An 18,255-nucleotide genomic window follows, 5' to 3' on the forward strand; every position below is an offset into this window, starting at 1 on the left:
TGTGAAGGTTGGGTGTCTTTCGTACGTAAAGGGTGACTTGCTTGTATTTTCCACCTGCTCGGCTGCCCTGGGGAGGAATAACCTAAGGGACAGAAGGTTGGGTAGACATGCCCATTGGTTGGAAAACTTTGGGAACCTTGATACAAGCCTCCAGAGGAGAGTGAAAGAATTTTCAAAATGGAAATGATTACTTAACTGGTCCGTGTTGACAATTCACTTTGGACCTGTCTGTGTTTACTCTTACTTCATTGGCTTAGGAAGTGACCTCAGATCAAGTAAGTGAGTGAGAAAAAACAGTTGAAATTAAGTCAAAATACCCATGAAAGTGATATTTCAATTCAAAAAAACTGTAAGCACCAACTTTGCCTCTAAAAGCAGTTTTATTTCATGTTTGACACCGCCCCCCCCCCCCCCCCACAGTTTATAAGGCAGGAAAGCTGCTGAGCCTAGGGAACCAGCCCTGCAGGGCCGTGTTTGGATTGTGTCATTTGTTGGCAATCAGAATTTTAAAGAACCCAAAAGGGAATCTCAAAGATCATGTAGTCTAATGCTCTCATTTTATGTTTTTATTTTATTGAAACTCAATGAAGCGATGTGCCAAATGATTTTAGAGCAGTTATAGAAGACATGTGACGGAAATCATATTCTCTCTGCTTGATGCGTGCACAAAGCAATAACATAAAACTTGTCCCTCACTATTAACTACATTGTACCAGTTATCTGTTGCTGTGTCATGAACCACCCTATTCTTAGTGACTTACACCAGTTTGTTATTTTGGTGGTTCTATGGGATGGCTGGGCAGTTCTTGCTCTGGGTCTCTCCATGGTTGTGCGGATGCTCAGAGGTATCTGAAGGCTCAAGGGGGCTGGACATCCAGGACACTTTTTTACACACAGCCACCGGGTGGGGCTGGCTGTTGGCTTGAAGCTCAGCTGGGCTTGGGATCAGCTTGTCTTGAAGGTCCCTTCTGTTCTGTAAACTTGGGCAAGTTATTCCCTCTCAAGAGACTCATTTCATAAGAATGTCTTAGGTTGCAAGGAAGACATTCATTTAAGTTGCTTCTCTGATTTTAAGATTACACCTATGCATCACATCAATAAAACTGATGAACTGGATTTCAAGAATAAAACAACTGGTGGGTGTTCAGGGTTCAAGGAAGCAGCCGATGTTTATGGATCTTAGTTAAAAAGTCGTTCCCTGGTTCTTGCTTGAGGGTCTGTTTTCTTTTCCTTTTGCTTTTTCCATCGTCTGTTTCTGCTTTATGTAGAACATCTGCTTGCCATGATCCTTCCTCGGGGCTCCCTTCATTCTGCATCTCAGTCTAGTTCCCATGGCTCGGTCCTTAATCCTTAGTACAAATGAGAGAGAGGTGGGCAGAGGACTCTGTGATGGGCCCTGCTCGTAGAGTCAGGCTATGTGGTTACTGGCCACCCCAGATTGACTGCCCCTAGGTTGGCTGTCTGCTCTAGATCGTCAGCTGTGGCTGGCGGGGGTGGGGTGGGGGGCAGGATCTTGACCTGAGCTGAAATCAAGAGTCAGACGCTTCAACCGACTGAGCTACCGAGGCGTCCCTGTTGGGAATTTTTTGATTACTGATTCAATTTCATTGCTGATAATTGGTCTGTTCAACTTTTCTGTTTCTTCCAGATTCAGTTTTGGGAGGTTATATGTTTCTAGGAATTTGTCTATTTCTTCTAGCTTGTCGAATTTGTTGGCATATAATTTCTCATAATATTCTCTTATAACCCTTTGTATTTCTGGGGTGTTGATTATTTCTCCTCTTTCATTTTTGATTTTATTTATTTGGGTCCTCCCCCCACCCGCACCCCCTGAGAGTCTGGCTAAAGGTTCATCAATTTTGTTGATCTTTTCAAAGAACCAGCTTCTGGTTTCATGGATCTGTTCTTTTTTTTTTTTTTTTTTTGGTTTCTATTTTATTTCTGCTCTAATTTTTATTATTTATTTTCTTCTACTGGTTTTGGATTTTGTTCGTTCTTTTTCTAGCTCCCTTAGGTATAAGGTTAGATTGTTTGAGATTTATCTTCTTGAGGTAGGCTTGTATTGCTATCAACTTCCCTCTTAGAAGAGATTTTGCTGTATCCCAAATATTTTGGATCATTGTGTTTTCATTTTCATTTGTCTCCATGTATTTTTTAATTTCCTCTTTGATTTCTTGATCCATTCATTGTTTAGTAGCATATTATTTAACTCTGTGTATTTGTGTCCTTTCTAGATTTTTTTCTTGTGGTTGATCTCCAGTTTCATAGCATTGTGGTCAGAAAAGATGCATGGAATGACTTCTGTCTTTTTGAATTTGTTGAGCCTTGTTTTGTGGCCTAATATGTGATCTATTCTGGAGTATCTTCCATGTGACCTTGAGAAGAATGTGTATTCTGCTGTTTTAGGCTGGAATGTTCTGTATATATCTCTTAAATCCATTTGGTCCAATGTGTCATTCAAAGCTATTGTTTCCTAGTCAATTTTGTTTGGATGATCTGTCCATAGATGTAAGTGGGGTGTTAAAGTCCTCTGCTATTACTGTATCACTATTGATTACTTCCTTTATGTTTGTTACTAACTGCCTTATGTGTCTAGATGCTCCCACGTTTGGTGCATAAATATTTACAATTGTTACATCTTCTTGTTGAATTGTTCTCTTTATGGTTATATAATGTCCTTCTTTGTTTCTTGTTAGTCTGTTTTTAGTCCATTTTTTCCGTTGTAGGTATTGCTACCCTCATTTTCTTTTCCCTTCCATTTGCATCATAAATGCATCTCCATCCCTTCACTTTGAATCTGCATGTATCTTTAGGTCTGAAATGAGTCTCTTGTAGGCAGCATATGGATGGGTCTTATTTTTTTACTTGTCACCCTATGTCTTTTGTTTAGAGCATGAGTCCATTTACATTCAAAATAATTATTGATAGGTATGTATTTATTGCCATTTTGTGACTTGTTTTATGGTTGTTTTGTAGTTCCCTGTTCCTTTCTTCCCTTGCTCTCTTCTCTCATGATTAGCTGGCTTTCTTTAATGATATACTTGGATTCCTTTCCCTTTATTTTTTGCATAGCTATTACTTTTTTTTTTTTTTTTGTGGTTACCACTAGGTTTATATAGAACATCTTCTGCCTATAGTAGTCTATATTAAGTTGATGGTTGTTTAAGTTTGAACCCATTTTTTACTCCTCCCCACCAGTATTTTAGGTATATGGTGTCATAATTTACATCCTTTTATTTTGTGAGTCCCTTGACTGATATTTTTATAGTTATACTTATTTTTACTGCTTTTGTACTTCCTACTTTCTTACTCCTACTTATGGTCTTGCCTTTCCACTCAAGGAGTCTTCTTTAACATTTCTTGTAGGGCTAGTTAGTGGTTATGAATTCTTTTATCTTTTGTTTGTTTGGGAAACCTACTCTGCCATCTTCCCAGCAGTCTCTACTACATGGTTATTTGTGTGACCATTTTACAACCTGTAAAGTGTTTTATATGGTGTCATGCTTCATATCCTTTTATTTTGTGAATCCCTTGACTGATTTTTATAGATACTTAATTTTTACACCTTTGTGCTTCCTACTTTCCTTATTCCTGCTTGGGGTCTTTCCTTTCCACTGAAAGAACCCCCTTAACATTTCTCGTAAGGCTGGTTTAGGGGTGACGGATTCCTTTACCTTCTGTTTGTCTGGGAAACTCTCTCACCTTCTATTCTGATGCGCCTTGCTGGATAGAGTATCCAGCTCTAGCAGATATACCCCCTCTAGCCAGGCCTGCCTTAGTCCTGGTGGTGGCAAGTCCCCTTTCACAGGGGACCCTGCTAACACTGTGCATCCTGCCTACATGCACACTGTGGATCTGTCCCCCCCAATACACTGTTGGCTGGAGACCATCCAAAGCGGTGCCACGAGCCTGGCAGTGTGCAGGCAGCCCCAACAGAGGCTAGCACCACTCCAAAGTGACTATTATCTTGGGAAGAGGGAAAGATAACCACGCATACCAGTCAGATGGCAGCCCCAGCAGTGGGCTGGGGGCAGACAGCTGGTCTGATTGCAGGCCCTGACACCAATAAAAGCTTCTCAGAGGACAACACAGAGAAAGCACCCTGCAGCTGGATGCTAATGCATCTCTGGCAAACGCCTGGTCTCACTCAACTCAAGCCCAAGGTAGCCCCAGATCGGACCACTAACACCAGAGGGACAAAAACCCTGCCCACAACAGGCCAAGAGAGCCACAGTAGACGACTGGATGAAGGAAAAAGTGGCTCAGTCACAATCACTGGGTGCATCCAACACATGTAGAAGACAGTCCTGAAGCACCAGGTTCCAGAGAACAGGGGACGTTTTACTGCAGGGCACTACAGGACCCCTTCATGAGGCTACTGCTTTCAAGATGTAGCTTATTTCCCTTTTTCTTTTTTAACTTTTTTTTTTTTTAATGATTTTATCTACTTATTTGACATAGAGGTATGAGTGAGCACAAACAGGGGGAGCGGCAGACTTCCCGTGGAGCAGGGAGCCCGACATGGGACTCGATCCCAGGACTGCAGGATCATGACCTGAGCTGAAGGCTGACACTTAACTGACTGGGCCGCCCAGGCGCCCCTGTGGCTGACGTTCCTAACACATAGAAACGGATACAGAGAGTTAGACAAAATGAGGAGACAGAGGAATATGTGCCAAATGAAAGAATAGGATGAAATCACAGCAAGGGACCTAGGTGAAATGGAGAGAAGTAATATGCCCAACAGATAATTTAAAGTAATGGTCATCAAGATACTCACTGGACTCGAGAAAAGAGTGGAAGACATCAGTGAGACCCTTAACAATGACCCCAAGCCTGGCAGAACAAATTCCACAGCTAAATGTAGAGAAGAGGCCCACATAGAAGAGGGTAAGGAAGTGTGGGGGTGTGGCGGGGAGCTAAATGGACCTGCAGGGCTGTCCCCTGGAGGGGAGGGCCTGTGGGCACAGAGAGGGGAGAGAAATAGCTACACTGGGGAGCTTGCGTGGGGAAGATGAATCCCTGTAACCTTTGGCTTTGAAAACCAAAGGGGCCAAATTTCATGAGCTCTTACAACCAGTGGGATTAAATCTTGGAATTTTAAAAATTAGTGGGCTCTGCTCTGAGAGGAAAATGAATCCCCGCCCTGAAAGAGATAGTACAACAAACAGCCCATGGAAATATAGCACAAAAGCAGCAGCTTGAAAAATGCCTGGGGCTTACAGGTGGGAGGGTTATTTACTAATCTCAGAACTTAACTGGAGGGACAGAGATCACTGGGAGAGCCCTCCAGGAACAAAGCAGCCGGCCTAGGCCATTTCCCTCCCCTGCCACAGCACAGACACATGAGTACCTGTGGGAACCAGTGGAGTGCTCACAATCCCCCCGCCCCTGTTTTATCCTGGGATGAAGCCTGACACTCCAGAGTTATTTCTGTGCATACACAGTTTTAGGTCCCTGGTAGATTGGTTTTTCCTGAATTGCATCTTGGCATTATGTCATCAGGGGTAGTCCTGAGGATTACTAGAACAATACTGTATTAGCTATGAGATGCTGTGACGGTCAGGCTCCCTCCGTCACTTAATTTCTTCTTAGGAGCCAGAGAAATTTCTCTTAGATCTAGGTATCTGCACTCTCAAGTAACTGTTTTCAGCTTATGGACTCTTTAAATTGAGTAATGATTACTTACCTCTTGATGTTGGCAACTAGGAAGCTCAGTGGTAATTTTCCCCCTTCGTCCTAGTAAAGTCTAGAAGACCTCAGGGCTTGTGTGAGGCTACTGACCTTACTTCTGCCTTCATCTTTCCCTTCGTTTCCCCTTGCTCTGATTTCCTCACTCAGATATGTAGTATACGCTTTTAAAAAATGAACTGCTTTACTTATTTTTGGACTGAGGCAGGTATGGATGCAGAATGCTCTTCTTTTAGAGTTCCATTAGAGTAACTGAGGGATAGTGATGTGATATTAGGAGTAAAAAGTCGCTATTGACTTGTGCTTCACCCATGGTTCATGCTCAAGCTTTTCAAAACCATTAAATTAGAGGAGAAAATAAAAACACTCTCCCCTTCCCCCTTTCTTTAGCTTAAAAAATTCTTTTGGGTCTTTCTGAGGTCGTCTTACAGCTTTCCTGGATATACGTTTTAAAGAGTGTCTACGTTTGGTAATTTTTCCCTCTTATTTCTTCTTGGGAGCACAGTTGAGTCAACACTTAAACACAGGAATCTTGTCAGTAAAGAAATGTGACCAGGAATAGACACTCTTTCTGTGAAGCAGCAGCTGGTTCCTTCTCTGGTTCCCAGGGCATGGTTTCTCCAGAGGAGCAATGGTGTTGGAACCCAGGACCGAAGAGCTTCCGTGGACAAGATACGTGGAGACGTGGGCTTCTCTTCTGCCAAAGCTGCAGCCTTGGTGGAATCCTCTTGCCAGCCCTTTGCCTCCTGCCCACCTCAGCTGGCCTTGGGCTGCCAGTCCCCCCTCCCCAGGGCCTGGGTTCTTACCCTGCCTGTCCTTTGAAGTGAGCACACAGCTCCTGCCTCAAGCTAATCTGTTCTTGTTGAGCCGCACCTGGGTTGAGGACAGGCTCGAGTTTGTCTCCCAACCCCCATGCTGTTTTCCAAAACAGGGACAAGTGACTCGAAGGATACTGGATTATTCTTAAAGTATCTTAGAAAGTAAGAGGGATCATCTCTTATACCACTGTCCCCTTTCCTTCTCTTTCCTTTGGTAGGAAAATCATGACTGCCCCTGAACTGGAAAAGTAGGGAGTGACGAGGGAGCTGAAAGCTCTTGGAGGCTCAGCTCCGACAGGCACCACTGGTCCAGAGTCCTCCTTCTAGGTCTTCAAAAGCCTAAGTTCAGCCCCAAAGCACACCCATATTGGATTTGGGGGCACTTCTCCAGAGAAACGCACCACTTTCTTTGTGGAAGGTAGCATACATAGCCCCATCAGAAAATGGCAAAGGCCTTTCACGGCCTGCAAACCAGTGCAGTGACAGAGCACCACCGCACAGGATGCCCGAGCATGGCCATCATTCTCAGTTAGGATAGTAAGGAGTTACGTGAGGCTTTTCCATCATGTCACGTGTTGAGTCTACCTATGGCTGTGTGGTCCGGCAGATGGTTTTTAGATTGCGTGTAAACTATTAGGAGTGTTTTCAAATAAATGTTTGGAGCCTCTTTGTAATACTCAGAGGCTAACAAAACTGTGTTCTAACAAGGGAGTATCTACACTGTCAAGTCTTTGCTTAGGAAAGACGGTAGAGATACAACCACCTGTCTGCAATTTCCCACATTACGTTCTCAGAAAAATTAGTACATTTGAGCCTTTTTAGATCTGTAGGTATGACAAATACAAATGTTCATTCTGTGCCTATTAAATCTTTAAAAGGAGTGTGTTTTTCATCCCCGAGGAAATGTTACCAAAATTTAAAAAAGGAAAGCCAGATGACCTGGGATGTTGTATTGATATTTTAGCTGTGACTGGTCAGCGTTCTGTGACATTAGTTTCAAAACCACTCTCAAGAAAAATTGAAGATGTTTGAGGTAAAATTCACATTTTCCTTCTTGGCCCCCTCCCCCATAATTTGCTCATGTGATGGGACAGTGTCTGTGTCTGCAGGACAGGATGATCTCTGAACCTATCTTTGAGAGAGCTTAGCCTCTGAGAGACTGACATTTAAGGTGATTTTCTATAGTCTCTCACTCTGGAAAAACTCTGAAGCTGGTAAAAAAAAAAAAAAAAGGTTTCCCTGGGAGAAGGTCACATTTCATCTGTATCATAAATATGTCAGATTAGGAGAGAGTGTCCTAGTGGTAGTCTGTGAATTTAGATCAGATAAAAATTGTGGGCGCATTTATGGGAACTCTTTGTTCTCTAATTTCTAAAGGTTAGAAATTAACGTGTGAGAGCAGTCAGATTTAACCAAAACATTTTAGTAAGATAAACACACCTAAAAAATTATAGAGATAACCTTCAAGACCTAGAGAAATAGTATAATGTAAAAATGAGGGACGTTTGCTACATAGAAGGAAAAGAACCCATTTAGGTACTGGGCTAGTTCCTACTGAATATCATAAACTCAGAGGTATGTTGAGATGTTATTACCCTTTAAAAACACTTCATTTATACTCAGTCTTAAGAAAATGGTTACAAAATACCACGGGCAACCGGTTTAAGAAGTTAAGCTTGACAAGCTAAAAAGAGTCAACATTTTCAGTGAAAAAGAAAAATGCATTCAGTAAGCTTCGGCTGGGCCTTCCACAATCCTCATGGCAACACAGTAGGTGGGACACCTCAGCGAACACACCTTCTGTGTGAGCCCTACCTGTAAAAGGTGTGGGGGCTGTGGAGGGGGGGTCCTGCCCTTGGGCAGTCCTGTGATCTGAAGTCCCAGTGCCCTGTGAGGACTCCTACCAGGGCTCAAGGGATTTTAAGGTTTGCCTTCCGTTAGGCAACAAAGCCAGAACTCTTCCAGTGAGTGGTGGACGTCTGAGTTCCCAGCTCTCCAGAACCGGAGCGGCCCTGCTGTCACACTTGCGCAGTCTGGCAACAGGGCGTTAGGGCCGAGAGGGTGGGTCAGTGATATCTGCGAGTGACAGTGGCTGGAAGGATCACAGGAGCTGTGTCTAGCGGTGAAGAGGAAGACTAGTTAAAGGCCAGAAATGAAGTTACCGGTTTCATTTTAGAGAACTGGCATTGTATAACTTGAATTTAGTGGAATTACATGAACCCCTTTCTGCCCCCGCCCCCCCGCCATGGGCCTACCCATAATCCCATAGTCCCAGTAGGAACATGTTCAATTTTTAGAGATGATGTCAGATTTAATACGTGGAGCAAACCTATTATCCGCCCCCCCCCTTTTGTACCATTAGTGATGTGCTTCCTAGAGTCCACCGGTGTGCCTTTCAGGTAAGATGGAGCACACGTATTCTGGACAATTTGTGTGCAGATAGAGTCTAAGTGGGAGAGCTAGTGTTTAAGATCCCAGGGCTGGCGGAATGAAATGGAAACACGTGTGTTTTGAGCAAACTTTCCCAACTCAGGTAACAGCTCAGTCTTCTGTCACACACTTACCCAGTGCAGATGTGAGTGTAGATGGAGAAAAGTGGTAGTATATTTGTTTTCGGTCCCTTTCCCACTTCTCTGCTTAAAAGGGCCTAAAGGCAAGTGGATGGGAAATAGTCGCCAAAGGAGAGTATAGGAACCAAACTGGCCTCTAGGTGGTGCTTGAAAGCAGTTTAGGGCAGGCTAGCATCCCGTCAGGGTGGGGAGTGCATGGGCTGAGCCTCCGTGACCTGCCATCTCCTGGGCCAACTCTCCCACACGCTGCTGTCCCCTGTTCTCCAGCCTCGCCACTTCTAAGGCATTTCTTTTCTTCACCTATTCCTGTGCCTATGAGTTGGTATTCTACTGGTGTGTAGAAATCATCACTGTTGGTCCAAGTTGTCAACCTAGAGGGGGAGAATGCACTGAACCTGAGAGCTTTTGCTCATCCTACGTCATTTTGCCATGAAGCTTGGAAACATCTGCTTGCTGCTCCCCCAGTTTCCTATCTGCCCAGCCCTGTCTGGTCCGGATGGAGCAGGCTGGAGCTGCAGGAGCGAGGCTTCTGTATGCCTGCAAGTGCAATCTTTCCTAAGGGAATGGCTTACTTTTTTTTTTGGTAAAGTTTTTAAAAAGGTATCACAGCTGCTACATTTGATATCAGATACTAATTTTTAATTCCTGTTAAAACATTTGCCATCCATTGACCCCCCCACCTTGTCAATCATAAAAAAAATGTGGGTAGATGCGGGATTCCACATAAATAGCCTATTCACACACACATGCTCACTCGGAAGGAAACCTTAGCATAAAAATGTAAGAATCTGTAAATCCAGTCCTTTTAACATATACTTTTTTTTATTAAATATGTAAAAAGATAAACGCAAGTCAAGTTATTCACATATTCAGAGACAAAAAAACTATTCTACCATGCGACAATAGGGTAATGTAAAATGAATGTGATACATCTGAATAAGACTTTTTCATCTATGATGTCATTACTTATCTCTATTTATAATTAACAATACATATGTTTACATTCCTTCAGTTTACATTGAATATATAACAAAAGATTTATGGTGTACTATTTAGTAAAAGTAATCTGAATGCATATCAAACCTTAACGGAATAATGGAAATACTCACCAGGGAAGGGAGGAATTCTTGGTTCCCTTCTGGAGTTTACTTCTCTCTGCTCAACAAGGTGTTTGTCTTTGTCTTTCCTTTTTATGCTTTTCTGCTTAGAAAGAAGACGGGCCCTCTCTCTGCCCCCTGCTTCAATCACTTCCTATCTGACACGAGCAGGGGAAGTGCTATCACCAGCCATAGCCGCGTGGCTAACAATGAAGTCCGGCTTCTGAGAGGGCGGGCCGAGCCCACAACGGGATGCTTCTCCGCCCAGATGGGAGGATGACAGGGTACAGCCCTCGGGGAGAAAGGAGTAGCCCCAGGAAAGGAGGTGGTCTGCACCGAAGCTGGGGTGCAGCCGAAGACGACGGAGAACCCTAGCTGTTCAAGATTCCCCAAAGCATCGGTGATGTCACATGTGACCCGGCACGATGGAAGAGGGGTCAGATGCGGACAGGAGGAACATGTAGCTCTTCGCTAAATCCGTGAATAGCTGGCGCTAAGACTCAGGGATGGAGAATCAGGTATGACCACTGGGGAAAGTAGGTTTTCATAGCTGACAAGGCTGGGGCTTTGGGGGAGAGACAGAGCGGCTGGTGCCGGCGAGGCTTAGGCAGCTTGCGCTGCCATCCCCCCCACCCCTAGGCCAGGAATCCGGGCCGCCTTCCACCTGGCACTGGGTATTCCTGAGCGGACCCTGCCGAGGAACCACCCAAGGAACATCCGCCTGGAATTATTCATTGTGCCTCTTTACAAGAGCTATTTTTCCAAAAGGAAGGTCCGTACAAATGGCTGGGAGGGAGCACACCGCTGAGCACGAGGCTGAGCATAGCATAACCACTGCCTGTGCGCAGGTGCGGGAGGATGTCACTGCCGGGAGCCAGGCTGGCCAGCCAGAGAGAGAGGGGTCGCCGCCGTGCAGAGCAGGCGCGAGAGAGAAGAAAGGGAAACCGAACACCACAGAACGTCTGTCCAGTTATGCACAGCGTGTTGGAATAACCTCAAAAATACAAGCCATCTTGTTCACCTGTAACTCAAATGCCACTTTGCTGCAAAAGATTTTGAGAAGACTTCTTTTGGTGGAAAGCTCCAAAGCTAGAATTGAGAATTAGTATTTCACCAATTAATAAAGAAATGTCAAAGCTTTATGATACATATTTCAGAAATTTATTTGAAGCTTTTCAGTTAAGAGGCAAGTGGGGTGGGCACACTTGTTGGTTGTTGTTGCTGCACCTGCTAAGTCCAATAACAAGTGAGGTAAATCTAAAGTTGGAAACCAAGTGAAATGAATGATCCAGGAAGGGATACCATCTGTCAAAGGAATAAAAGAGGCAAAGATTTGGAAAGATACTAAGAAAATGTGCAAATATTAGTTAAAAAAATAAGGAATGCTTTTAATTCATTAATGTTTCCTCTATTTATGAATTGCCACGGTTATCAAAGGTCAATGACAAGGAGGGCCTTAGTATTAACGAGGGGAAATTCCTTATTCCAGAAGGTATGGGGAGTCAGGGATTTTTTTCCTGTGCTGTCATTCCAGTGTCAACACCAGACTTCAGAATCAGGAGTCACCCTTGGAATGATGCTCCCAGTAAGAAGGTCTTCACTTCCAGCGAGCGTGCAGCACGACGCAGAGCCCTGCCCCTCAGGGCCGCACACCCTGAAGTCGTTCTGGAGGAGGAGCCCCCTAGTGCGGAGGACAGGCTTTGGGCTGAAAGCCAGAGAGGCAGGAGGACCTGCACCTATGCAGACCCCCTGTGGACTGTAGGTAACTGATGACAGCTTTTGGGGAGAGTGGCTGCCTACCAAAGAGGACCCTGAGAAAGAAAAGAGCATGAGAACCTGGGTGTGGGAGGGGAGGGGCGAGCAGTCGGAGGGCGAAGCGGAGATGGTGTTGTCCCTGACTAACTGTAGCTGTCTACCATGCTCAGGGAGAAATACTGCTGGGCCCTGAAGTCCTAGTTTTGATTCCATTTTTTTTTTTTTTCCTATAAAACGAGTCACTGTCCTTATGGCTTTCATATCAAGTATCTCTTTCCCTTTGCTCCAATTTATTTGACCAAATTTACCTTTAGAGGTTAGACTTGCAAACATCAAAGCACCACGAATGTGTGACATCTAGTGACACTGGTTGAGAAATGCCGATATAAATACCATATATCAAATTACCATTGTTTCACACCAGGATAAAAGGAGGGGTGGTGTTGGGAAGGGGGGAGTTTGAGAAATGAAAAGAGCAGAATCAATCTCAAGCAGCCAAGTGGTGAAGTAGAAGGGATGTGACCCTGTGATCTCTCAGGCCGCCCAACGGCCGGCTGCTAATGGGTCTTGGCAAAGGAAATGGGAACCGAGCGCGGTGGCTGGCGGATGCAACAGTGCGTTGATGTTAACGGCAGACTGGGAACGACTGGTTACGGCTGAGCTTGAGGCCACGCGTTTCTCCAGAAGAAAAGTTCCCACGCACAGCTGAAGGCGCGAGCGGCCAGGACGCTTCAGTACTCTTCCGGCTGCTGGGGCTGCTGGTCGTGGACTTGCTCTTCAGCCTCAGGCTCCTCCGGGTGGCCCTCCTGCAGGACAGGCGGAGAGGTTTCAGCTGGAACGAGGTACTGGGGTGGCGGGGGGAGGCCCCGCAGCGTCCCACATGGACTGGGGAGAGGCCCACCTTGCGGGACCAGGGCTTTCCCGCTCCCATGAGCCCATGCATGGACCCAGATGCTTCCCTGCTCCATTATAACAGGAGCACTCATCTAACAGTTTTCACTGAGTTTCACTGAGGAGTCAAGGAATTCAAGAAGGTGCCTAGAATATTGTTCGGTTCATAATACCTATGGTGAGCTGCAATTATTTCTTGGTGGAAGAGCTCTTTAAAATATATTCTAGAAGTGAAAAGGTTTTAAAAAGTAACCTTTTCTGTGACAACAGTCAAAAGGAACATCACACTGAAGACCCTGGTTCAAATCTAGTGCTGTCCCTTACTGGCTCGGTGTCCAGACGCATATTATTTAGTAACAGTCAGCTCTCCCCATGCCCAGGACCACCCCCCTGCTGATGTGCTAAGGCCCAAGATCCTCCCCTCTGCCCACACTATGCTGTCCTTGCCCCCGCCCCCACTCCTTCATGACTTAACCATGTTGGATTTTGGCCTCAGAATGTCCCCCCGGCTCCCCCTCTGCCAACTCATCCCCGGGCCCTCACTGCAGCATCCTACTGCTTTGTGTGCAGGATGAAGGTGGTCCTCGGCGCCCGAAAGTTAGTGCCTCAACTGAGAGTGGCCTTCCTGTGGGAGTATGGGAGTATTTCTTGTGCAGATAGTATGAGACAGGGAAAGTCACGAGCCTCTTCCAGTCAGTGTTCTCCCTCTTGTCTAGGGGCAAAAAAAGAAATCGAGTGGTCCTGGGAACTCCCCGGCGTCTGTTCTGCCCCGCGTTCCTTCCTGCTGCCACTCTCCCTACCTTCACCCCAGCATCCGCTACTCTGCTCAGCTTCACCGCCTGGTTCGGCTTCCGTCAGGTTATGCCCCACAGTCCTGAGTGGATGCAGGCCTGAGTTTGTGCGTGCACGAGCCCACTGGCTGGCTGCCCCTCGAGCCAGGCTCCCACCGCCTCGAAGGGTCAGGGATGCTATTTTATCCATCATCCTAACTCTACTGCTAGCAGGGTGCCTTCCTTTCCTACTGCTAGGACTCTGGCAGGTCACAAGTGTGCTTTCCTTACTTGGTTAGTACATGTTAGGGTGCATGGGAGACCTCAGAACTGAGGGTCTGTTTTGACATTTTACAGAAACTCATGGTTTGCTCACAGCACAGTTGGGAGTTAACCGTGGGATAATGGGGTTAACCCAGGACTGAAAGTCAAACCCATGGATTCAAACACCGTGTGGGACCAGGAACCCATGAGATCAGACCTCACCACCGGTCTCCTTTTCCTCCTTGTTGAGCTAGGGGACTCTGTGACATCATCCACCTGCAGGAACTATGGACCCCAGACCACTCTTACTAGGCTAAAGAGCAAACCTCCCAGCTTACCAAGGGATTGCTAATGCTAGGGGTGCATGATAAGGTGGGGTGAAGGTCTGCAGGACGTATCTGGAATGCTGAGGCGGTCATACTACATATCACAGCCAAGTGCTCCCAGCTCACACCATGTTGTGTAAGCTCACAAGAAGAAAAATTTTCTTATGTAAGAAGGAAGAACTTAAACACACATGGAAGTAGGAGGCCAGGCAGAACCTATGCCAGACAATGCCCTGGAGTACTACAGGCTAAATTCTAGTATTTGCATATCAATCCATCACATCTTTCTGAAGGTTTAGCTGTGAAGCAAGCCTGTTAGAGTTCCTCATTCTCATGATAATCATTAGAAAGAGAAGCAAGCTGGAAGCCTGTATGAAGAAGGCTCTTGCCTACTACAGGAGGAAAATGCGGGCAAAGGAAGGAGGAAGGGTCGCCGAGGAGCTCCCATGGCTCCTGACTTCCTAGAAGGAGGTGGCACTCAGTAGGCTCATCTGCCCCCGCTCACACCGTCCCCATCGGGCTCTTCTTTCCTCAGGGCTGTGCTCACCCGCTCTCCTCGGCCTGAACAGCCCTCTCCCTGCTGCTCTTCCCGGTCATTCTTCAACTCCAACCCAAATGTCCTCTTCTCGGTGACGTTTTCGCTTGTCACTCCCGGCTGTCTTTCTGTGCTCACCACATGTGTCATACCTGACCTCGTCCAGTTCGTGATCCCTCGCTGAGACAGTGGCTCTGTCCCCTTTCTGTATACCCAGGGTTCGTCCAATGACAGAAGCACAGGCTCTTCCCCCGAGCTCTTGGTTGAGCAGGGAGGAATCTTTAGGTCACTCAACAGTGACTTTTGTGACAGTACCTCAAGAATTAAGTGTGTGTTTATACAGGCAGGCGCAACTCAGCTGACAGATGGACAAGGCAGCAGCTAAGCAATGACTAAGTCCAGATACCTGTGGCCCCGAAGGGAAAAGATCCCGAGAATGATAAAGAGGGGCACAAGACAGCAGTCTGGTGATCTGCTTTGGAAACTTCCATCAGGTTTCTACAACCGTGAACTGAACTGCCCCTGTTTACTTCTGTACGCAAACTCCCATCTGGATTTCTACATCTTCCAAACATTCTATTCTCGGATTGTTTGACTCCAAGAATCAAAGACCAGCCATCGCCAAATAAAGCCTTAGACAAGAAGCCTCTCCAGCGAATACCTGCCCCTGAAATGGTAACGTAGGGTGCGTCTGTGTTTAACCCAAGAACGGGCACCAGGCAGAATCCCCCAAAGTCACACTCAGAAGGCAGGAGCTCTCCCCCAGGGCTGGCCCTGCCTACCGTGAGCCAGAACTCAGGGACATGTGTCAACCCTAAACTTGGAGGTCACCTGAGCAGGCCCCTGCCCAAGGACTCCCTCTCGGGACAAGACCTGGCTTGGGGTGGCTGTCGGAAGGGTTCTCCTCCCACCGACAGCACAGGGCCGGGACGCTCTGATGCTGCTCACTGCCCTCCTCCTGTCAGTGGGCCCGGTCGTTCAGACTTGCGGCGCCGGGGAGACCACGTTGGATTTAGCCTCCAACAAGCTTGTGAGGAGAATAACCGTAACTCACGTAGTACCTGACAGAGTACCAAGCACTCAGGCTGGTGCAGGCACACTAGAAATCAGTAAGTTTCTGCCATCAGATCTGAAAACACTGAGAACTGTATTTTGTGAAGCCATCACTGCCTCTGGGACCTGGACAGGAAGCTTCTCAGCGCTTCAAGATCTACAGTCTGAGCCGATGATTGAGAAAGAAGCTTAAAAAAAAAAAAAAAAAAAATCTGGGCTGGGGAGAGGGAATGAAAAATGTGGTGGAGAGTCCTCAAACCATGGGCTGTTTTAGAAAATCTCATCCCTAGGATTTCAAATCTTACATGGAGTAAACATTTGTCTGGTATTGGGCTGGAATAAGTCATAAAGTAAACTTGCCGGTGACTTGCTCCCGTTCCGTCGAAGTATGAACACACGCAACTTGGCCCCCGAGCCCTGGGTATGGCCCCAGGGCTCCAGGTCCAACAGACTCAGACCTCCTACCAGCTTCAGCCTGGCCTAGGGAAGAGCCTGAAACCCCAGCCCCCTCCTTCCCACTTTCCACGGTGGGGGGGGCTCTCTGGCAGGCTCCCACTCCTGCCTTGCTGCTGGGGCCCCTCACTCCCTGCACAGGCAGATTTGGGGGTACCTGACTTCATTTCTACCCTTTACCCCCCCTTCCCTTCCTGTCCTTGAGTCTTGAAAGTCTTGCTCCTCTGCTGTTCCTCATAGCTGCTGTCCTTCAGCAGGACAGCATCCACATCCTGGGCCCCCCTCCCGCCCCCTCTCCCTCACACGCCTGAGGAGCAAGCCCTGGTTGCCAGGTCCTGCCCGTAGAGGAGGCCGCTGCCCCCCCCCCCCCGTTTTTTTAAATTTTTGTTTTTTAAGATTTAAGTAATCTCTATACCCAACATGGGACTTGAACTCATGACCCTGAGATCAAGAATTGCATGTTCTTCTGACTGAGCCAGCCACCAGACACCCCCAGAGGAGCCCTTCTAAAAATATTTTTCAGCTAAGGGCTGTTGCATAGTGCTGGTCTGCACTGGCAATGAGTAACCAAGACAACCAGTGATGAAATAAAAACAGGCAGTGGGGGGGCTTATGGGGATGGGAAAAACACCTAGGCGAATTCTTCCTCTAACCATACTCCGTCAGGAAGAATCCTTACACACGTTCTTGTTGCTCAGCTGCTCAGAGCTGAAAACCACTTGATACCTGTTTTTCTCAATCAGTCTTCCTACTCTCCCCCCACCCCCATCCACTCATCTGTTCCCAGATTACTTCATGAATGCACAGCCCACAAGCATGGGTCAACGAATCAGATGATAATGATACTTATTCCTCTGGGAATAACAAATGCACTGGCTGAGTCCTAATTCTCAGAGATCCCAGGGCAGCAGTTGAAGGCACACTGATCACTGCACCCTGACCAAGAGCATCGCTTTAGAAGGCAGGAGTCAAGGGCTCTCCTCACACTTACGTGTTCTTCTGAAGCATAGAGGACTTCCATTAGTCGCTGCACGAGGTCATCATTTTCCTGCCCGTGTTCTTGGCAGAGTAGCTCAATCTCTCTCAACTTGCCAAAGTAGAAATCTCTCTCCTTTTCCACACCTTCGAGGGCAAGTTTTAATGAATGTACCTGCAAGGGAGTGAGGGTAGAAGGAAAAAAAAAAAACCAAGACCAAAAAACAGTATAAGAAACGTGGCCAACTACGCCTGCCTCTAAAGACCCTAAACGTGAAACAAGAGATGTGCAATGGAGCTTGAGCCTGGGCCACACGTCCGACTTCAACAGCACTCTGGTCATCCCGTCTGCCAACTGAGTGTTCATAACCACTGTGGGACGGATCGTTCTGCCCGACACGGTTGCATCCGGGCTCTGAGCGAGCTTTCCTCCTCTCCTGCTAACACGGGCCAGAGCACATCCTACCCTGTTCATCCTCTGCAGGGAGGGGAGGCAGATGAGAGAGGCTGCCACTGTGGTTATTCTAGATGTATTTTGAGGACCCTCCTTTCTTCAGGAAACCTGCAGGAAGAGCCGCCCTTCATTTTGGATCCCTTCATAAATGTCCTGAAGCCACTGTAGACAAACGCTTTCTACTGAGAAACTGGGTCTCAGCTACAAGGACAACTGGGTGAGACGGAGAGCCCGGCTAAGTGGACTGGTCTTAACTCGTCTGGTTCTGGCTCTGGGGACACTGTAGGGAGTGCAGGGGAAAGAGCAAGATAAGGAAGCCCCATTCCCTCAGCAAAACAGCCCTTCATTCCCCTTTTCTCCCCTGGAGGCTGGTTCCACAAACTTCGAGGGCTGTGCGGCCTCTGATACAGATGACAGAGATGGTGTAGGGAAGGGGGAAGCAGTATCACCTGGGCTGAAGGGACACTGACCGTGGCGTCAATAGACTGGGTCTCAAATCCCAAATGGGCATAGCAGCTACACACAGGCCCAAACCTTCACCCTGTTCCTGCTGAGAATCCTCCCCCTCCCTTTCTTTTTTTAACCCCTTGTGCATTTAGATTT

General features: G+C 46.9%; 1 protein-coding gene across 3 annotated transcripts in view; it reads right to left on the bottom strand.

Annotated features, from left to right (window-relative positions):
- Positions 1–9,879: 9,879 nt before the first annotated feature.
- The window catches only part of MAPRE2 (microtubule associated protein RP/EB family member 2), a 159,467-nt gene continuing 151,091 nt past the window's right edge, over positions 9,880–18,255 (bottom strand). For all 3 annotated transcript variants that reach the window (XM_028098137.2, XM_028098136.2, XM_028098135.2), the window contains 2 exons: positions 17,215–17,373; positions 9,880–12,737 (listed from right to left, as the gene is read on the bottom strand). In XM_028098137.2, coding sequence (XP_027953938.1) covers positions 12,663–12,737; positions 17,215–17,373 — 234 coding nt within the window. In that variant the 3' untranslated portion in view covers positions 9,880–12,662. The remainder of the gene's footprint in view (positions 12,738–17,214; positions 17,374–18,255) is intronic.

Source organism: Eumetopias jubatus, unplaced genomic scaffold (genome assembly GCF_037043125.1).
Source record: "Eumetopias jubatus isolate StellerSeaLion01/CBP00866 unplaced genomic scaffold, mEumJub1_p1.0 scaffold_16, whole genome shotgun sequence".
NCBI lineage: Eukaryota > Metazoa > Chordata > Mammalia > Carnivora > Otariidae > Eumetopias > Eumetopias jubatus.